This window comes from Tursiops truncatus, chromosome 2 (genome assembly GCF_011762595.2).
Source record: "Tursiops truncatus isolate mTurTru1 chromosome 2, mTurTru1.mat.Y, whole genome shotgun sequence".
Lineage (NCBI taxonomy): Eukaryota > Metazoa > Chordata > Mammalia > Artiodactyla > Delphinidae > Tursiops > Tursiops truncatus.
The window spans coordinates 90601603-90620437 of NC_047035.1; the positions used below are offsets into that span (position 1 = coordinate 90601603).

The following is an 18835-nucleotide window of genomic DNA, read 5'->3' on the forward strand; positions in this document are numbered from 1 at the left end:
GTGAAAAACTGAAAGCATTTCCTCTAAGATCAGGAACAAGACAAGGATGTCCACTCTCACCACTATTATTCAACATAGTTTTGGAAGTCCTAGCCACGGCAATCAGAGAAGAAAAAGAAAGAAAAGGAATACAAGTGGAAAAGAAGAAGTAAAACTGTCACTGTTTGCAGATGACATGATACTATACATAGAGAATCCTAAAAATGCCACCAAAAAATTACTAGAGCTAATCAATGAATTTGGTAAAGTTGCAGGATACAAAATTAATGCACAGAAATCTCTTGCATTCCTATACAGTAACGATGAAAAATCTGAAAGAGAAATTATGGAAACACTCTCATTTACCATTGCAACAAAAAGAATAAAATACCTAGGAATAAACCTACCTAAGAAGACAAAAGACCTGTATGCAGAAAACTATAAGACATTGATGAAAGACATTAAAGATGATACCAACAGATGGAGAGATATACCATGTTCTTGGATTGGAAGAATCAATATTGTGAAAATGACTATACTACCCAAAGCAACCTACAGATTCAATGCAATCCCTATCAAGTTACCAATGGCATTTTTTACGGAACTAGAACAAATCATCTTAAAATTTGTATGGAGACACAAAAGACCCCGGATAGCCAAAGCAGTCTTGAGGGAAGAAAAAGGAGTTGGAGGAATCAGACTCCCTGACTTCAGACTATACTACAAAGCTACAGTAATCAAGACAATATGGTACTGGAACAAAACAGAAACAGAGATCAATGGAACAAGATAGAAAGCCCAGAGAGAAAGGCACACACCTATGGTCAACTAATCTATGACAAAGGAGGCAAAGATATACAATGGAGAAAAGACAGTCTCTTCTATAAGTGGTGCTGGGAAAACTGGACAGCTACATGTAAAAGAATGAAATTAGAACACTCCCTAACACCTTACACAAAAATAAACTCAAAATGTATTCGAGACCTAAATGTAAGACCAGACACTATAAAACTCTGAGAGGAAAACATAGGAAGAACACTCTTTGACATAAATCACAGCAAGATCTTTTTTGATCCACTTCCTAGAGTAATGGAAATAAAAACAAAAATAAACAAATGGGACCTAATGAAACTTCAAAGCTTTTGCACAGCAAAGGAAACCATAAACAAGACGAAAAGACAACCCTCAGAATGGGAGAAAATATTTGCAAATGAATCAACGGACAAAGGATTAATCTCCAAAATATATAAACAGCTCATGCAGCTCAATATTAAAGAAACAAACAACCCAATCCAAAAATGGGCAGAAGACATAAATAGACATTTCTCCAAAGAAGACATACAGATGGCCAAGAAGCACATGCAAAGCTGCTCAACATCACTGATTATTAGAGGAATGCAAATCAAAACTACAATGAGGTATCACCTCACACCAGTTAGAATGGGCATCATCAGAAAATCTACAAACAACAAATGCTGGAGAGGGTGTGGAGAAAAGGGAACCCTCTTGCACTGTTGGTGGGAATGTAAATTGATACAGCCACTATGGAGAACAGTATGGAGGTTCCTTAAAAATCTAAAAATAGAATTACCATATGACCTAGCAATCCCACTACTGGGCATATACCCAGAGAAAATCATAATTCAAAAAGACACATGCACCCCAATGTTCACTGCAGCAGTATTGACAATAGCCAGGTCATGGAAGCAACCTAAATGCCCATCAACAGACGAATGGATAAAGAAGTTGAGGTACATATATACAATGGAATATTACTCAGTCATAAAAAAGGAATGAAATTGAGTCATTTGTTGAGACGTGGATGGATCTACAGACTGTCATACAGAGCGAAGTAAGCCAGAAAGAGAAAAACAAATATCGTATATTAACGCATGTATGTGGAACCTAGAAAAATGGTACAGATGAACCGGTTTGCAGGGCAGAAGCTGAGACACAGATGTAGAGAACAAACGTATGGACACCAAGGAGGAAAACCGCGGTGGGGTGGGGATGGTGGTGTGCTGCACTGGGCAACTGGGATTGACATGTATACACTGATGTGTATAAAATTGATGACTAATAAGAACCTGCAGTATAAAACAAACAAACAAAAAAAACCAACTAGTACTAAATTTTCTTTGGGTTATTTGTATGGAAATATGTTAATATAAATGTTTCAGACATTACATGAAATTTCTAAAAATCTTATATGTTCTGGTATAATGTTATAAGTCATAATTGTAGTTATTATTTTAAAATGTATATGTCAGAAATAACAAAAAAAAATGTTTAAAACACCAGACAATAATAGTATATATGCCAAAAGAAAAATTAATGGAGTCAAAGCATTCTAAGGTCCTTATGTTATCCAGAAAAAAGATAATAATTTTGTTTTAGATCTTTGAAACTCATGAATTAAGCATGTGTGTTTTAATTTATCTGAAGCAACAGAATCAGAGAGTAAAACTTCTAAATTAATAGAGGGAAAAGTGAAACAATAAAATAATTAATAATAATTAAATTAAAATAATTAAATAATTAAAAATAATAAAATAATTAAATTAATTTAAATAAAAATAATAAAATTTAAAAGGCACAAGGGGTAAAAACAAACAGAGAACATATGAAAGGATAGATTTAAATTTAAATTTAAAGGATAGATTTAAATCCAGTATGGAGTTTACATGCTAGTGGAAGAAACATACAAGTGAAATGAATAAATATGTACATAATTTCATGTAGTATTGTGCTATGAAGAAAAATCAAATAGGGTAAAGCATTAGGTGGTGCTTAGAAGACTATTTTTAGATAAGGGAAGATCTGAGAGAAAAGGGGAGGAAGCAAGATTCTAAGGCTTTTTATCTTGAGCAAGAGAAAAGGTTGAAAAGAGAAGAGGAGACTGAAAAGAGACTGAGAAGAGACAGGTGATGTGGGAGGAAAACCAGAGTGTGTCCCGGTGAAGAAATGTTTGAACAAGGAGGCCACAGTCAACTGTGAAACGAAGAATGTCTGGTTAATTTTCTACACACATCTTTCCCAGACCTGGAGAACAAGGGCCAGGCTCAGTATTAAGAAGAGTTGTCATAGTCTCATTAGGCATATACAAACCCAGAGAGTGGCTAAGTGCAAGGACTCTGAAGGCAGACTACCTGAAGTTGACTCTTGGCTCCATCTCTTTCTGGTTGTGAGCTGTGTGGTCTTAGGCAAATTATTTGACCTCTCTGTGCTTTGGTTTCCCCATCTGTATGATGGGGATAGTAATAGCACTTGTTTTCTCTGTTTGTTGTGATTAAATGAGTTAATATTTATAAAGCACTTAGAATATACCTGGAATATAAAGTAATCACCATGTATGTCCTTGTTAAAAAGAGAAAAAGCCCTAAAATGGCAAAGACAGGAAGGACAACTTTGCTTGAAAGTACAGACTTGCATTCTCAGTAGGTTCACTCTGGCACAAGATTTAAGTAATTAAATTATCAGCATGACTGATAGGATAATTATATTCTGATCAATATACAGCATGAAATAAACATGTCTGGTTCTTCTTTACTGTAGTATCTTGAATTTAAGGTGCATTTTCATATAAAATCATATTTCAGTGTCATAAGGAATATTCTTTAAACGCTTAGTGGTTCAGACCCCTAACCTGTTACTCTTTTCCAGCTGGATTATTCCCTTCTTTTCAATCTAAAATAAACTCAGATGAAAAGTGACAACAATATAATTTTCAGTCTCCACATTAATAGAAGAAATAGCTTAATACTTTCTTAGTGTTAGCTATTATAAGGAGCCAAACAAAACATTTCCAGTGTAAAATACTGAAGTAGGTGCTTCAAAGCATTCATAAAAGTTTATGACTTTTACTAATGTGAAAGATAAATGCATGTAGTTGAGATGATTACACAAGGGGAGTATATAGCTAATGAATGATATGGTAAGTGTTATAAAAGATAAGGCAGATCTCACTACTGGTTCTAAGAAGTTTCACGAATGAAGCTCACTTCATTCGTGGGTCTGGGTAAAGGAGTCATTACAGTCACTACATTTTAGGATATGCAAGGACTCAAACTATCTTTAATGCAAACTTCCTTAGGAAATTACTAGAGAAAGTACTTCAGCAAAATGAGGAAGTAAACTAAAAGGAAGATACTAGATCCATAAAACCAGGGCTCCAACATAATATAGGGGCAAAGGGAAGTCCCAGGATAACAGTTATTCAGCAGGACTAGAGGGTCACTTGCACAGACCAGAGCAAAAGAACAGAGGAGTGAGGGAGGGAAAATCTGAACTGATAGGGGATTTAAGTTTCAGTGTTTCATTTGATGTGATAGATGTTTAAGGTATAGGATCCCTGGAACATTTGGAGAAAACAAGCAATGGGTGAATGAAAAACACCATCACCAATAAAAATAGGAAAATAAGGCAGTTATAAACTTGAGGGGGACAGGTGTAAAAAAAACGAAATACTCCTATCATATTACTCGTCTCTGAAGTCGATATTTAACAGTCATGATAAAGTAAATACTAACTGCTGACTTACACAAAAAAATTGTTACAAAACTATTGGCAGAATGGGGTGGAGAGGGGGTTAAGAGACTTAATCCTCAACTACTCTAATTCAGAAGGCCATTTCTATGCCATTAAAAAAATAAATAGCAACATATAATTTAGAAACAGGGAGGTAGATTCCAATAGAAAGAGCCAAAAAAAGTTGGAAGTATTGCCCCTAAGGAGTGAGAGTTGAGGAAGGGTGTTTGTGGAGGAGTTAGGAAGGGATTGATGTTTTTCAGTGTAGACCTTGAAAAAGCATTATATGGAACAAACTTTTGATTAAACATTAAAGGAATGGACGGAAAAATCAGAAGACTCTGAGATCATATGCAGGGTCCCGATGGAATAGCAATGAGATCTCTTATCATTCATTCATTCATACAACAAATAGTTATCAAGCACATTCTGAGCCAGGCACTAAGCTAGGCCCCAGGAGTACAATGGTGAACGAAGACACATTTGGTCCCTGCCCTCATGGAGCTTCTGTCTACTAGAGCAAATAGACAATGAACAAGAAAATAAATACATAGAAGAGATACAGATTGTAGTAACAAGTGGTGTGAATAGAAAAAAACGGATTGTGTGCTAGAAAATGGTGGTGAGGGAAACAAAGGGCAGCTACTTCAGTTGTTTGTCAGAAAAGTTCTTTCAGAGATGAGTGAGACTTGAAACACATGGAGCATAAATCAAGGAAGGATGTGTATAGACTCCCAGGCAGGAAAGGCTGGTGGGTCTAGAAACTGTTAGAATGCCACTGTGGCCAGGAGCAACAGGCGTGAGCCAGAAGGCTCTAGAGAAGGTTGAAGAGGAGGGCCCAGATCACCTTGCTATAGGTATAAATTTGGGGAGTCCTCAGAGTACAGATATTTAAAGCCATGGGTGAAGAGTGTAAATAGAGCATTCCTCGCCCAGAGGAATTCCAGCATTTAAGAGGAAGAGCCAGTAAAGGAGACCGAAAAGGTGGGGCCTGTAAGGAAAGGCACAGCCAGGAAGTCTGAAAACTTCCCCAAGAATTCCCTAACATTTTTATTTGTCATTTTCCTAAAAGTGCCCTATAGTTTGTATTTCTGTTGACAAAATGCATTACAATTTAGTTTTGAGATTTTAGCGTCAGTTCCAGGGGTAAGTGGAGATAGTCGTATCCTAGAAAAATCAATTTATAATTACCTGAAAAGTTACTTACTCATCCCCACTGTAAATTATACCAGTGTGGCCCGGAACCTTTGTTCGAATCATTTACAGGGGTCCTCCTCTGTGCTCTTGTGGGGTCATCCGAAAGAGTGCTAGGATTTCAACCGAGATGTCCCTGTGGTTTATCCTCAAGACTGTGTCCCCCGCCCCCTTTGAGAATAAACAACACTCCACAACACTCCAGCTTGCACTCTTCAGTGTTGGAAGGAAATCGAACTCGCTGCCTTGCCCACCGCCTAGGGCGCAGCACTGAGCGGTGACCGTCACGGGCATCGTGATGCGGTTCCGTCGCTTTGGGGGCCACTGAGATTAGAAGCCAGCGAGTCATGGCCGCGAGCTGCACCGCCCCAGGTAAATCGACAGAGCGCTGGGCCCGGACCTCGGAAAACCAGCGCCAGATGAAAGGTGAGAGTCGACAGAGGGAGGCAGAGGCAGCCGCAGGCAGCAGCGAGATTCAGGACGCCGAGTGCACAGCTTTCCGGGAGGACCCGGGCCTACGCCCGCCCGAGGGCTGTTGATGCGCCGCCTCCGTGCGCCCCTCGTCAAACGGCGGCGGTTACTGCTTCCGAGGTCATTTAACTGGGACGCGTCTTTCGGTGCAGACTTGGCGCGCGCCTGCAGTAGCGGCACCAACCTGCGCCCAAACCCGGGCAAATGACTTACCTCTGCCCTCGCCCAGTGCTCAGCTACCATTTCCTTCCGTCTTTGCTCCGCTCTGTGTTTAACGGCGCGCGCCAGGCAAGACCGAGAACGGAGGCCGCAGGGCCCTCCAGGCCAGGTTCGTCCCTCGATCCCACCCCGCGGGGGGGACGTGTAGCTCCCGGCGCTCCGGCCGCTGACCAGCGCCCGCAGTCTTAGCCGAGGTTGCCGCAGCGCCAGTAATGTCGGGGCCCAGGCTGGAAGGACACGGCGTGGGGAGGGTGGGTGCCGGCCGGCTGACCCCGCGCCCGTCCCCTGGCCGCAGATGGGGCGGGCCAACAGGCAGGGCCCGAGGAAGCCCTTGGGCTTTGGGCGTTGGGGGGGAGTGGGAGGGACCGCAGCCCCAGCGGCGCGGGAGCGAGTTCATTCGCGTCCCCTCATGGGGAAGGGAAGTGGTTTTCTATTTTGGGGTGAGGGCAAGGCCAGAGAAGCTGCCACTAACTTTGGATCCATGCATTGAGTTTGGAAAGCTTGAAAAGGCTCAGTACTTTCTGTTCCCAGATCTTTTCCGAGGAGGATTTCCAGCCCCAAATTTGAGACCCATCTCCCCTCTCAGCCAGAACCGTGGGCTCGTCCGGAGGGGTAAGGGGGGCGGGGCGGGGAGTTTTCGGCGGGAAGTTTAGAACTGGTGCGCTGCGCTCATCCTGCTGTCTCTTGTTCCGCCTGATCGTTTGTGCTCTCGTTCTGCCCTGCCATGCCCTGCTCTCAAGAGGCACAAGTCATCTCCCCCAGCAAACGGGCCCGGCCTGCGGAGAAGGGCGGCATGCGGCTCCGCTTTGTCCGGCTTTCGGAGCACGCCACCGCTCCGACCAAGGGGTCCGAGCGCGCCGCGGGCTATGACCTATACAGGTGAGTGGGCACCCTGTCCGCCCGCGTCCCCGAGGAAGGCCGGCCCGGGCGAAGAGGCTGAGAGGGCCGCCTTCTGTCCCGTCATCCTTACCTCTCGCGGAGAAGTCCCAGTTTCCGAAGTATAGCGCTCTCAGCTTAGCTTACATTCCAGCCCGCTGCTGCCAAAACTTGAAACAGACGCTTAAAAGTACAGAAACAAACGCTTTTTGCATTATATAGGGTTTCTGCCTTTTTTTAATGTTGAAAATTTTAGCTTTCCTCTTTAGCATAAATTAAATACGGATTTGGGCAGAGTGTGGAGTGGTAAATACCAGTGAATGTCCGCCCAGGTGTTATTTATTTTGCAACATTTATTGCACCCTTTCAAAGTGGAGAGTAGAGATGAAGAAGGCCCACTTTGGCCTTCAAGGAGTGGCCTGAGAATGATGCTGTGCTCAGTAGAAAGAAAAGCCACGGTAGGAGCCTAGGTTCTTAGGTAATAAGGTAGCTAAGAAAGATTAATGAAAGTTGCTTCTACCTTTAAGGGTTAGTAACATTTCTCTATATGTCCATATTTAGGTTCACTCCAAGGACTGGAAATTTCCAAAAGGGTCCAAATATGAAAAGCAGGGTTGTTGGTAATACTACCATCTTCTCTCTTGTACAGCACTTTTTACCTGTACTAAAAACTGGCACATGTGCTATTGTATTTAATACTCAACAACAATCCTGAAGTAGACGAGTGGTACTTTTTACAGATGTGGGAGTTTGTGAAGAGATGAATTAATTGCCCAAGGGCTTGAATATAATAGAATTTTTGACCCTGAATTCAGTGCTTTTTTTTTTCCACTTGACTACTGTCCCCAGTTCTTAGAACCATTAAGGTAGGTCAAAAGTGATATTGGGGAGGAGGGGGTGTTGATTACATGACTAAATCCCAAGCCTTAGGATTTATTTTAAAGCATCCCAGATAATTCTAGTGTGAGAAGCACTGGTCTAAGTCATAAGTACCACAGAAGGGAAGAAAGGAGTATGTGATGATAGTGGGAGAAAAGAAGGAAAAAGAAAAGTGAGGTATAGACTGTTGTGGCTGAAAGCTGTAGTCCTTTATTTTCATGAATAAAAGTAGAGTGATATACATTGACTACACCATATCTGGACGCTGTTGTGAGTCTTAGGAGAGACTTCGATTTAAGATACTTTGTAAGCATCCTCCTAACACAGGTGACTTTCTGTATACTGAAATAGACATGGAAATATCTCTTCGATAAATTAGAGTTTTAACTATTTCGAGAGAGGAAATTCCAATGAAAGAAGTAAAAATATAGCACCACTTTACCAGTCTTAATTAAGGGCTCAAAAGTAACTTCCAGTTCTGCTTATTGTAAAATCTCTTAAATTTCTATCAAGGAGAGGGCTACAGTAATAACAAAGTAGCAGTATTTGGTGTGTGGACCTTAGAGAATCAGTTCCTCAGTAGTGTCCATCTCCAGGGCCTGTTCACAGTGGTCAGCTCTCTCCCTCAGCCAGTGAAGTTCATGGCCACCGCTTGGTAAGCTCGGTAAACTACCAAGACCAGAACAGATGCAACACAGCTGAACCAATGGCCCCCCCCACCACCATTTATGTTGGCCATCTATTTTCTCCTTTCCTTCTACATGTTTTCCCTAACGATTAGAGGATTGTTGTGAGAATAAAATGAGTTATACAAAGCAATTAGAACTGTGCCTGGCACACAGTAAGGGCTTAATAAATGTTAGCTATTATTTGCTATTATCTACCCTTCTTTCTTGGTTCTTTATTTTCCTCTTTTCATACCATGTTAGTGAAGCATATACCTTTTAAAGTCTGCCTTTCAGCCCCCTCCTGCTAAATAATTACCTCAATTTGCCAACAAAATTTTGTTCAGGGGAGAATACATTTACATGTCACCTCTTTCACCAAAAAATGCACAGAGAATTACTATATCTAAATACCAGTTATCTTTCATTATTTTCCTAGTGCCTATGATTACACAGTACCACCTATGGAGAAAGCCCTTGTGAAAACAGACATTCAGATAGCTCTTCCTTCTGGGTGCTATGGGAGAGTAGGTAAGTGATTTGAGACACAGGTAACTCTTTGTCAGGCTCTTCCTTTGCGATATGTTCTTTCATCTTAGTTTCATTTGGGGTATAAATGAGGGAAGGGATATTGCTCGGCCTGCGTCCTAAAATAAAGACGTGCCACCTGTGATGGCAACTGCAGTCATTTGAAAACTTTCCTTTACGTATCTACTTTTGCCTCTATCGCTTTGCTTTTTTTTTTTTTTTCTTTCAATTCCTTACTTAAGCTTTTAGGACACTCACATTGGCCCAGGAGGTTGTTTTCACAACTACTCACTGTGAGAAAAACAGAAAGTGTAGGTGATTTTTAACTGGTGCTTTTTCCAGTCTTATACCAACTCCCCCTTCAAGGATCAGATTGCATGTGAAGTCAGATTTCTTTGTGAAGGTGGTATTTGTTTTATAAGAAAAAAGAGGCAGGTTCAGGATAATGGCACATGGCATCTTATGAGAGTAAAGTTTCTAACCCCTGAAAACATCAGGCCCCTTAGCCTTTCCCCCTTTGGGTATCCTCTCATGGGGTGTCCTAGGTAAGGGATGCACTTCAGTGCACTAGAGGGAAATGCCTCACAGTGGGAGGAGAGAGGACAAAATGCAGGTCAAGTCAACAGGTTTGACTTTTCTGCCCCGAGTCAGTTGTCACTATAGAAAGAGTTTAAAACTTCTTTTCAAGAGCATAATTACTTGCTGACTAACTTCAGAGTAAACATAAAGGAGCAAATGGAACTGTGATCCCTGGGGGAGTCTTGTTAGCCACGAGTCAGAGAACTGCTAATACTTCAGCCTTTAAAAGAAAAATGAGATGAGCGCTCTCTTCATCTCTTTTTGCCAGCACTGACTGCATTTTTAGTGTATTTTGGGGGGGGGCAGTTAGGAGATGGGGTGAAATAACAGTGAAGGCAGGAAGGTGTAGCATTTATTGACAAAGTGCCTGATACAGGTTATTCTGGAATAAAATACTAGAAGTTAGGGTAACTAATGGTAGGCCTGATGATCAAGTCAGCAAGAATAAGGTATAAACTTAGCTTCTTACTCTGGTTCATTTGTTTCATACAAACATGTCTTTTGGCATCTGAATTATGAGTAGGAGTTCCAAGTTCTAGGCTAAGCTCTGCTACTCTGTGGTTGCGTTTATGCCTCTCTCTCTCTCTCTCTGCCTTCTTCCCAGTATGATGTTCCCATCCTGCATGTTCCCATGTATGTCTGTTCCCATACTGCAACATGCTCTGATTTCCTACCTTAAAATAAAAGTCCTCTTCCTCTGCCCCATGTCCCTGCCAGCTACCATCCTCCCTTTGTGACCAGATGTCTGGACAGAGTTGTCTACAGTTTTTCCCACTTGTTCACCTCCCAGTTCATTCCAGCAGTCCACAGCTTCACCACCATAGATCCTCAGTTGCCTAAAGACATGCTGGAGTGGTTTAACTTGGTTTTGAATTAAACCTTGTCAACATTTTCTAAACTGTTCTTTTCTACTTTGGTAATACAATGTGATAAATACATTTTTAATTCAGAGCCATCTGCTAAGGTTAAGATTAAGATACGGATGTTATAGGAGATGAGATTGACATGCTTAAATTGTGTCAGTTATATTAAGTATTGCCCTTCCCTCTTAAGACAGTCAATTTCTCCTTTTTTGTTTTGTAGCTCCACGTTCTGGCTTGGCTGCAAAACACTTCATAGATGTAGGAGGTAATATATTTACATTTTTATTCTGTAAATATTTGCAAGTGTTTACTTTGTCTTTGCTTAAGAGGCAGTAATCAAATGACAAATTTTATTTTTATCAAGAAAAGAAAATGATTTTTGTTGTGTCTTTCCTTTTAGAAATTTCTATCTCTGAAGTTACAACTATGATATAGTTTTAAATGCTATTTGAGTATGTCTAATTTTTTAATGACCATTATGTGAAATGCATGTTATTTTCCTAATAAGCTAGACACTATCTGACAGATAGGATTTTGCCTTGGTTTAGTGATAATCTGCATTTAGTCCAAAAATGACTCTATTCATAGAAGGAAGTTTGTTATTATAAGGAAAGGAAAAGCTTTTATATCATTATTTAAGCAACTGTAGTGAGTGCTTCTCTAACAAGACATCCTGGCCCTCGGATAAGTGGATATGCTAAATTCTCCCTCCACCTCTTGCCGTTTTTACAAAGCTACTTTTTTTTTTTTTTTTGCGTTACGCGGGCCTCTCACTGTTGTGGCCTCTCCCCTTGCGGAGCACAGGCTCCGGACGTGCAGGCTCAGCGGCCATGGCTCACGGGCCTAGCCGCTCCGTGGCATGTGGGATCTTCCCGGACCGGGGCACGAACCCGTGTCCCCTGCATCGGCAGGCGGACTCTCAACCACTGCGCCACCAGGGAAGCCCTACAAAGCTACTTTTTAACAGACCAGGAAACTGGCTCAGAAATGAGCCCAAGTTGGGACTTCCCTGGTGGCACAGTGGTTAAGAATCCGCCTGCCAATGCAGGGGATAGGGGTTCGAGCCCTGGTCCGGGAAGATCCCGCATGCTGCAGAGCAACTAAGCCCGTGCGCCACAACTACTGAGCCTGTACTCTAGAGACCGTGAGCCACAACTGCTGAGCCCACATGCCACAACTACTGAAGCTCATGCGCTCTAGGGCCCATGCTCTGCAACAAGAGAAGCCACCACAATGAGAAGCCCGCACACCGCAATGAAGAGTAACCCCCGCTCACTGCAGCTAGAGAAATGCCTGCACGCACCAACGATGACCCAGCACAGCCAAAAATAAATAAATGAAAAAATTTATTAAAAAAAAATGAGCCCAAGTTGGTACGTTAAAAACTGGAATCCATCCATATTATTCCAGTCCCCTTGTTCTTTCCACTGCAGTTAAATACTGTGAATCACCCTGCCCCTTCCCTCCACCAGCGGAGCCCTGCCCTGAGTTAGCTTGTTACCTGCACTTCAGGGGTTAACATGTGGCTGAGGCCTGTCCCTGGGCTGTCTCCCCATGGCGTCACTAGATGGTGCTGTGGGGCAAGTCGGGAGCCTAAAAGTAGGTTTTAGGGACTGAAGAGGAGCAGAGTTTGACTGAGACGGAGGGACCTCGGGGGCTGAGGATTGCCTGGGTTCAGTTATGCTTGACTTTCAAATATACTTTTACAAGGTCAGTATGGTCACTTAGGCCTATAACTTAAGGATGTAAAAGATTGTATATATTTTTAAATAAATTTCAAAGGGTTGTGAAAGGAACATGGGCTTTGGAATAACAAAAGGATTTGGGCCCCAGCTTTGTCACTAACAAGCTAGTTATTACTTAACTTTTCTGAGCCTCAGTTTCCGTATCTGTAACAATGAAAATTAGTGTGCTTGTCCCTGAATGATGGGAAGATTGAATGATAATGTGTCTGATATTTCCTGTCCCTTAGGGACTTATCAGACCTTTTTTTTTTTAAATGGAAACTTTTTCCGACTTTGTTACTAATTTTTGCTCTGTTTAAAACAATCCTTTGAAAAAATGTCATGTAAAAGGAGTGGAAAGTTAGTTTGCCTGGTGGTTGGTGTGGTATTATTCACACAATCACATTGTGGTGTGTTCTTGGATGCATAGTATCTTAGAAATGTCTCTTAGGCACAAGTTTATCATAGTTGGCCACAGTTTTTATTTCAGAAGAGGGATGTTGTTAGAATTCCCAGGCTGTAAATAAGGGTCAAAGGGAAAAGTTGAATATGCAGGATTCCGTTCAGAATTCACATCTGGTAGGTGGGGATAGTTTTCACTAAAGAGGGTTTCCAACAAATGACATGCCAAAGTCTTGACACAGTAAAACTTTTGCCTGAAGTCAGTTAATCACTCTGCCAGTTCCAATGCATGATTTTTCCAGTGATAACTTCAAAATACTTTCTGCTTTCTCATGAAGAGAAATATCCCTGATGTTTATGTCCCTTACGTAGAAAAGGAATAAGTCTTGTGTTTTTCTTGAAGGTCAGTTTGCCTTTGAGTAATAAGTAATAAATGAACTTAGAACTATTAGATTTTTTTTATACTATTGGCATTCATACTTAAAAAAAAAGAAGGACCTTTTTTTTGTTATACATTTAAATTGGCTTCAAATTACTTCATTTCTTTTAGTTAAGGACTTTTCAGACTTCTGTGTGCCAAGCATAAAATCTAGGCAGATAATCTGGCTTTGCAGAATTCAAGACACCCAAACATATAAGTGTGATAGGACTACTTTACAGATACATAGCAAAGGCCTTTACAAAAAGGAGTGTTTTTGTATTGTAGAAGATACCATAAAGTAAACAAATAAATACTTGCAAGTCATATGAGAAAGAGTTAAATACCCAAACAGATAAGAAAAAAGCAAAACTGATCATAAAATGTACAAGAGGACGTTGTACATTGTACATCATAAAATGTACAATGTACAAAATGTACAAATGCACGTAAGGAGGAAAAAAGCCAAGCTTCACTAGTCATCAGGGAAATGTAAATAAAGCCATGAGATACCATTTTTTACTCACCACATTGGCCAGAATTTAAAAGATTGCTACTATCTGGTACTGTCAGGGAGTTTGGAAATGGGCATTCTTCAGTGTCACTGATAGAAATTTGAATTGCTATACCTTTTTTGCAAAGTTATCTAGCGATATCCATTAAAATTTTAAATATACACACCCTTCAACCCAGGAAAGTGCTTTTTTGAAACTATTTGATGAGAATAAAAAACACTAACACTCAAGAACATATGTAAAGGACTGCCTTGATTATTATGGGGAAAATGTGAAAACGACCTGAATATCTGATGTTACGTAAGAGAATAGTTATATAGAAATAATGGTGCTGTATTTCCATATCTTGGATCTAAAAGAATGACTTTTAGCTATATTACTGCCCAAGGATATCAATAATATTTTAGGTGGAAGAAAATGTGTAAAATATATTATTGTAACATTGGCTACCTGAGAGAGGATTGGGGAACATTATTGGCCTTTACTTCATATGTATTTGTACTATTTGTGTAATGAAACAAGAGTTCAGAAGTCAGCCCACACTGCCTTCATCCAATGCATTCTAGGTGAATTAGTGCTAGCCTGTACTTCAGCACTCCCACATCGAGATGCCAAGGCCTTGAGTGGTCATTTGTTCCGGCATGGGAGGCATGGAATGACCTGCTACTGAGGGGTTCCTTCATTAACTCTGATCTAAACTGTTCCTGCAGCTGAAACTTTCTACATCTAGATAATATAGAAAACAGCTGGTCTCATTTTTATATCCATTCTTTCAATAAATATCAAGGACTAATTTAATGATCAACTGGCAGTGGGGAAAGATGCCAGGCTTCAGTATTTTTTGAATTGGTCAAAGTTTTATTGCTGTAGAATCAGAAAAGAATATTGTTTCCTTCAGTCTAGACATGATATGAACCACTTTCAGCCACTTTTATACTCACCCTTCTCACTGTTAAAAATATGTTTATCTTTAATTCAAACTCTTAAAAGTGTTGTATCAGGAACCTTTTAAGAAGTGCTTAAGTTCAGTTTCACTTACCCCTAGTAATTCATGCATAAACCACAGGGGTTCATTTAAACTACTCTAATCCACTGGAAAAATCTAAAATGTTGGTTTTCTGAATATTTTTCCCCATGGTGGAACTTTTTAAAATTTTGCTTTTTTTTTCCCCCTACATGAGAAAATTGAAAGGGGATGCTTACCCTTGTTCTAAAAAAGAAAAAAAAAATTTTTTCAGTTGACCTTCAAATAATTACGAGTCTGACCAACCAGCATTAGTACCCATTGAGCTAAATTCCTGATTCTTTTTATTTTCTTTTTTCTTCTTTGATAAGAGTTTTGTTTTGTTTTTTAAAGAAGTGAGGTGTTAATGAGAAGCTGTAAGATGTGACATGGAGCTACGTTTAATTAGATTCACATGAATCCTATCCAGCATTTTACAAACTGGGGGGAAAGAATTATCATGTATAAAAGGAGACAGGCACTGAGGGGGATGAAGGGGGTAGGAGAGTGACTGCTAACAGGCAGGGGGTTTCTTTTTGCAGTAATAAAAATGTTCTAAAATTGATTGTGGTCGTGTTTGCACAACTTTGAATATGCTAAGAGCCATTGAATTGTGAATTATTTCTCAATATTAGAAAAGGAAATGAGAAGGCCTGGTGCACCTATATTATCTGTGCTTGTGTTTATGGAAATGTTTTGGATTCTTGGCCCAAAGATAAATGCTAGCAAGTCTGGTAAATGTACTTCTCTGGCTCAAGTTTCTCTCCTGCAAAGATTTGCTGCCTTTGTGTTTATAATCTCAAACAGGTACTAATTACACACGGTTCTGTGTAAAAGTGTACTCATTATTAAGCTTATGTACTAATGTCTTCTGACAGATGATGCTCTGAGAAAGGCTGGTCGCTTAAATTAAAAGGAGAAGAAGAATGTGAACTGAACGATTCAGCTCCATTTTCATTATAAAAATGGAATGTTCTGATATTTGCTAGACTGCTGCTTAACGTTGACTTATTCTACTGCAGATCTTTAGGCTTTTTGACATTTTTATTTATGACTCAATCATATTTCAATCTGGATGGTAGTGGGAAGTTGCTACCAGGAGAAGCCTTTAAAACCCAAATCATAGTTTTCTCTTAGTCTTTTGGACAGGTGTGCCACAAATAGACAGTAGGACTGGAGAGAGCAATTCAGGATGACTTGTCTGAGATGCTAAGTGCCTACTCCCAATTTAGAGTAGGTAGTGGTCACCATTTGTAAGGATGACAGGTTGGAAAATTAGGACCACTTTCTTAATTCTTATTTGCATTTTAGTAATTTCTTAGTTTTGAGGCTTTACATAGTACCAGAGCAAGATTCACATATTCGTTGTAAGGATAAAACTCTCAGAGCTACTTAGGAATGATTCTGAGGTAATCATATACCCTTAATCTTTCGGTACCATAAACCAAGCTAATATTTTTTTTCTTTTTTCCAGCTGGTGTCATAGATGAAGATTATAGAGGAAATGTTGGTGTTGTACTGTTTAATTTTGGCAAAGAAAAGTTCGAAGGTATGTCAAATACATGCAGTCACGTAAGTGCAATGAGTTTTCCAAGTTACGTATGTCTAAGTAACACATGCTACTCTAATTCTCATTGTACTGTACAAGGCAGGATACAGAGAATGCATCAGTATCAGTAATAAATTGTTTTGTGTTTTTCCTTTGAAGTCAAAAAGGGTGATCGCATTGCACAGCTCATTTGTGAACGGATATTTTACCCAGAAATAGAGGAAGTTCAAGTAAGTATCCTAAAAGCTGAATAGGGAATCCATGATGTAACATCTTCAGTGAAGGAGAAATAAAATTTTGAGGATTTAGTATGCTATTTGTAACTAAATACAGATCTTCCTCGATTTCACAATGGGATTACATCCCAATAAATCCATCATAAGTTGAAAATATCTTAAGTTGAGAATGCACTTAATACGTCTAACCTACCGAACATCATAGCTTAGCCTAGCCTAACTTCAACATGCTCAGAATGCTTACATTAACCTACAGTTGGACAAAAGCATCCAACACAAAGCCTGTTTTATAAGGAAGTGTTGAATATCTCATGTAATTTATTGACTACCATGCTGAAAGTGAAAAATAGCATGGTTGTATGAGTACAGAACAGTTGTGTTATCAGTGGTTCACCCTTGTGATGGCATGGCTGGCTGGTGGCTGCAGCCTGCTCCCGTTGCCCAGCATCACGAGAATATCACACCGTATATCACTAGTCCATGAAAAGGTCAGAATTCAATATTTGGGGCACAGTTTTTACCGAATGCAAATCACTTTAGCACCATCATAAAGTCAAAAAATCATAAGTCAAACCATCCTAAGTTGGGGACCATCTGAGGTAGAATATGTGACTAGTCCTATTTTAGGCAAAATTTAAATCTTAGAATTTCTTGAAATTGTTTTCCATAGCTATTATACAGCATTACTTTGGATAATAAACCACTTAAATAGTCTGTGAAATTCTACTGTTCCCTTAGCTTTTTTGGAACTTATTCAATATTTTAATTTATGAAACTTTAAAAATTTAATTTTCTGTAATCTCCTTTTTGAAACAATGCTATAGCAAGAATAAAAGTCTTACAAATTTGGAGCTGGAGAGAACTGAAAGAGCATCTGAAATTAACTACATGGCTTACTACCTTTATGTCTTTTCAGGTTTTAGATGACACTGAAAGGGGTTCAGGAGGTTTTGGTTCCACTGGAAATAATTAAAATTTATGACAAGAACAGAAAATGAGAAAATATACTTTTTTCCTTGAAAATAAAGGCTTTGCTTAAAGTGTTTTGGTGTTTTGCACTTCTGTAAACAGTTTTAGCTTCTAAAAATACTTGGGTTCTCAGGGTTCTCTTATGATCAAGGAAAGGATACCTCTGTTGGGATCACATAGAAACTTACTTTCTTGTGTTTTTCTGCATTTAACTGTTATATAAATCTGTGTGGTGACCTCACACAGTTTCTTTTAAATTAAATGCACATCAATTACCCCAAAACCTGTATTATTTAATTCGCTATATATTACCCCTTCAGTAACTTATTTTTTAATTGCTTTATATATCATAAGCAATGCCTTTCATTCAATAAATTTGAATTCTTTCACAGATACAAATTACTGTATAAACTGAACTGAAGGACAATAAAAAGAAGTTAAAATTATTCCTAATTCGTCCCTTCTCTTCAGTGATCTAAAAGATGTCTTTTTAAACTTAAGATTCTTTGTGTGGGTGGTAAGAAGAGAATCCTCAGTTTATTTTTTTTATTTTTAGGTTTATCCTTTTTTTTTTTTTTTTAACCTCCCTTTTTTGTAGACCCCAGGTTAACTTGGTAGAGGTATGTTTGTGAAAGGAAATGTAACTTGGGAATTTCCAGTTGGTTTGTTCTTCTGAATTTCATTCTGTCAAGTAAACTGTAGTTATGTGACCTTCCCTCACGAAAGTAGCAGTAAGAGGCTGCACCCAAGAAAATATACAATTTAATAGGGACCAATAGATATAAAGAGGGATGCTTAGGCCACTGGGTTTGTCCAAACCAAGTACCTTTGAGTAAGTCTCGGCAGCATGAATTAGCTTGATTAACATCTATTGCAGCCTTCTTGGAGTGCTTTCCTTTTCTGCATTTCCCAAACCCCTTTACACCAGGACTTTTTCAATCAGGTGCACTAGTGTGAGACTCAAAAGGCATCATTTTGCAGGTGTGGGTCACACAGATGGAATGCTTCTGGAGCTGGCAGCTCTCTTGGCCACCCAGTTCCTGGAAACACAGGTTAGAGTTTTTTTCTCTGTCCTTCTAGTGATTCTCTAGATTCTTCTAGGCCATTTAATACCCTGCAGTGTAGTGTTTTCCATTACTTCGGAAATGTAACTATGGGTCACGATTCATTAGTGAGTCATGAAATCAACTCAGTGGATCATAACTAGCATTAAAAAAAAAATGAATAGAAAAACAGCAG

At 39.7% G+C, this 18835-nt stretch overlaps 1 protein-coding gene and 1 long non-coding RNA gene across 8 annotated transcripts in view; one reads left to right on the forward strand and one right to left on the reverse strand.

The window, feature by feature from the left end:
• The window catches only part of LOC117311094 (uncharacterized), an 84162-nt gene extending 77639 nt beyond the window's left edge, over nt 1–6523 (reverse strand). For all 3 annotated transcript variants that reach the window (XR_012330095.1, XR_012330096.1, XR_004525163.2), the window contains exon 1: nt 6385–6523. This is a non-coding gene — a long non-coding RNA (uncharacterized lncRNA). The remainder of the gene's footprint in view (nt 1–6384) is intronic.
• DUT (deoxyuridine triphosphatase) lies at nt 5983–17670 on the forward strand. 5 transcript variants are annotated; one of them, XM_019929138.3, is made up of 8 exons: nt 6151–6499; nt 6922–7002; nt 7131–7269; nt 9250–9341; nt 11001–11045; nt 16317–16391; nt 16551–16621; nt 17544–17670. In XM_019929138.3, the coding sequence occupies exons 1-8, from the start codon at nt 6376–6378 to the stop codon at nt 17598–17600; spliced, it is 684 nt and encodes a 227-aa protein (XP_019784697.1). In that variant the 5' UTR covers nt 6151–6375; the 3' UTR covers nt 17601–17670. The 5 variants fall into 5 exon arrangements, 4 of the variants coding, with proteins under 4 accessions (XP_004326797.1, XP_019784697.1, XP_073657032.1 ...); XM_004326749.4 differs by lacking the exons at nt 6151–6499; nt 6922–7002 and adding an exon at nt 5983–6126; XM_073800931.1 differs by lacking the exon at nt 6922–7002.
• Nucleotides 17671–18835: the final 1165 nt, after the last annotated feature.

Bases quoted from the DNA above. Each gene is read 5' to 3' on its own strand.
- DUT (XM_073800930.1), top strand. From the start codon at position 6,603: ATGTCGGGGCCCAGGCTGGAAGGACACGGCGTGGGGAGGGTGGGTGCC. The intron at 7,003-7,130 runs GTAAGGGGGGCG...CCTGCTCTCAAG, and splicing joins CCGTGGGCTCGTCCGGAGGG to AGGCACAAGTCATCTCCCCC. The intron at 11,046-16,316 runs GTAATATATTTA...TCTTTTTTCCAG, and splicing joins ACACTTCATAGATGTAGGAG to CTGGTGTCATAGATGAAGAT.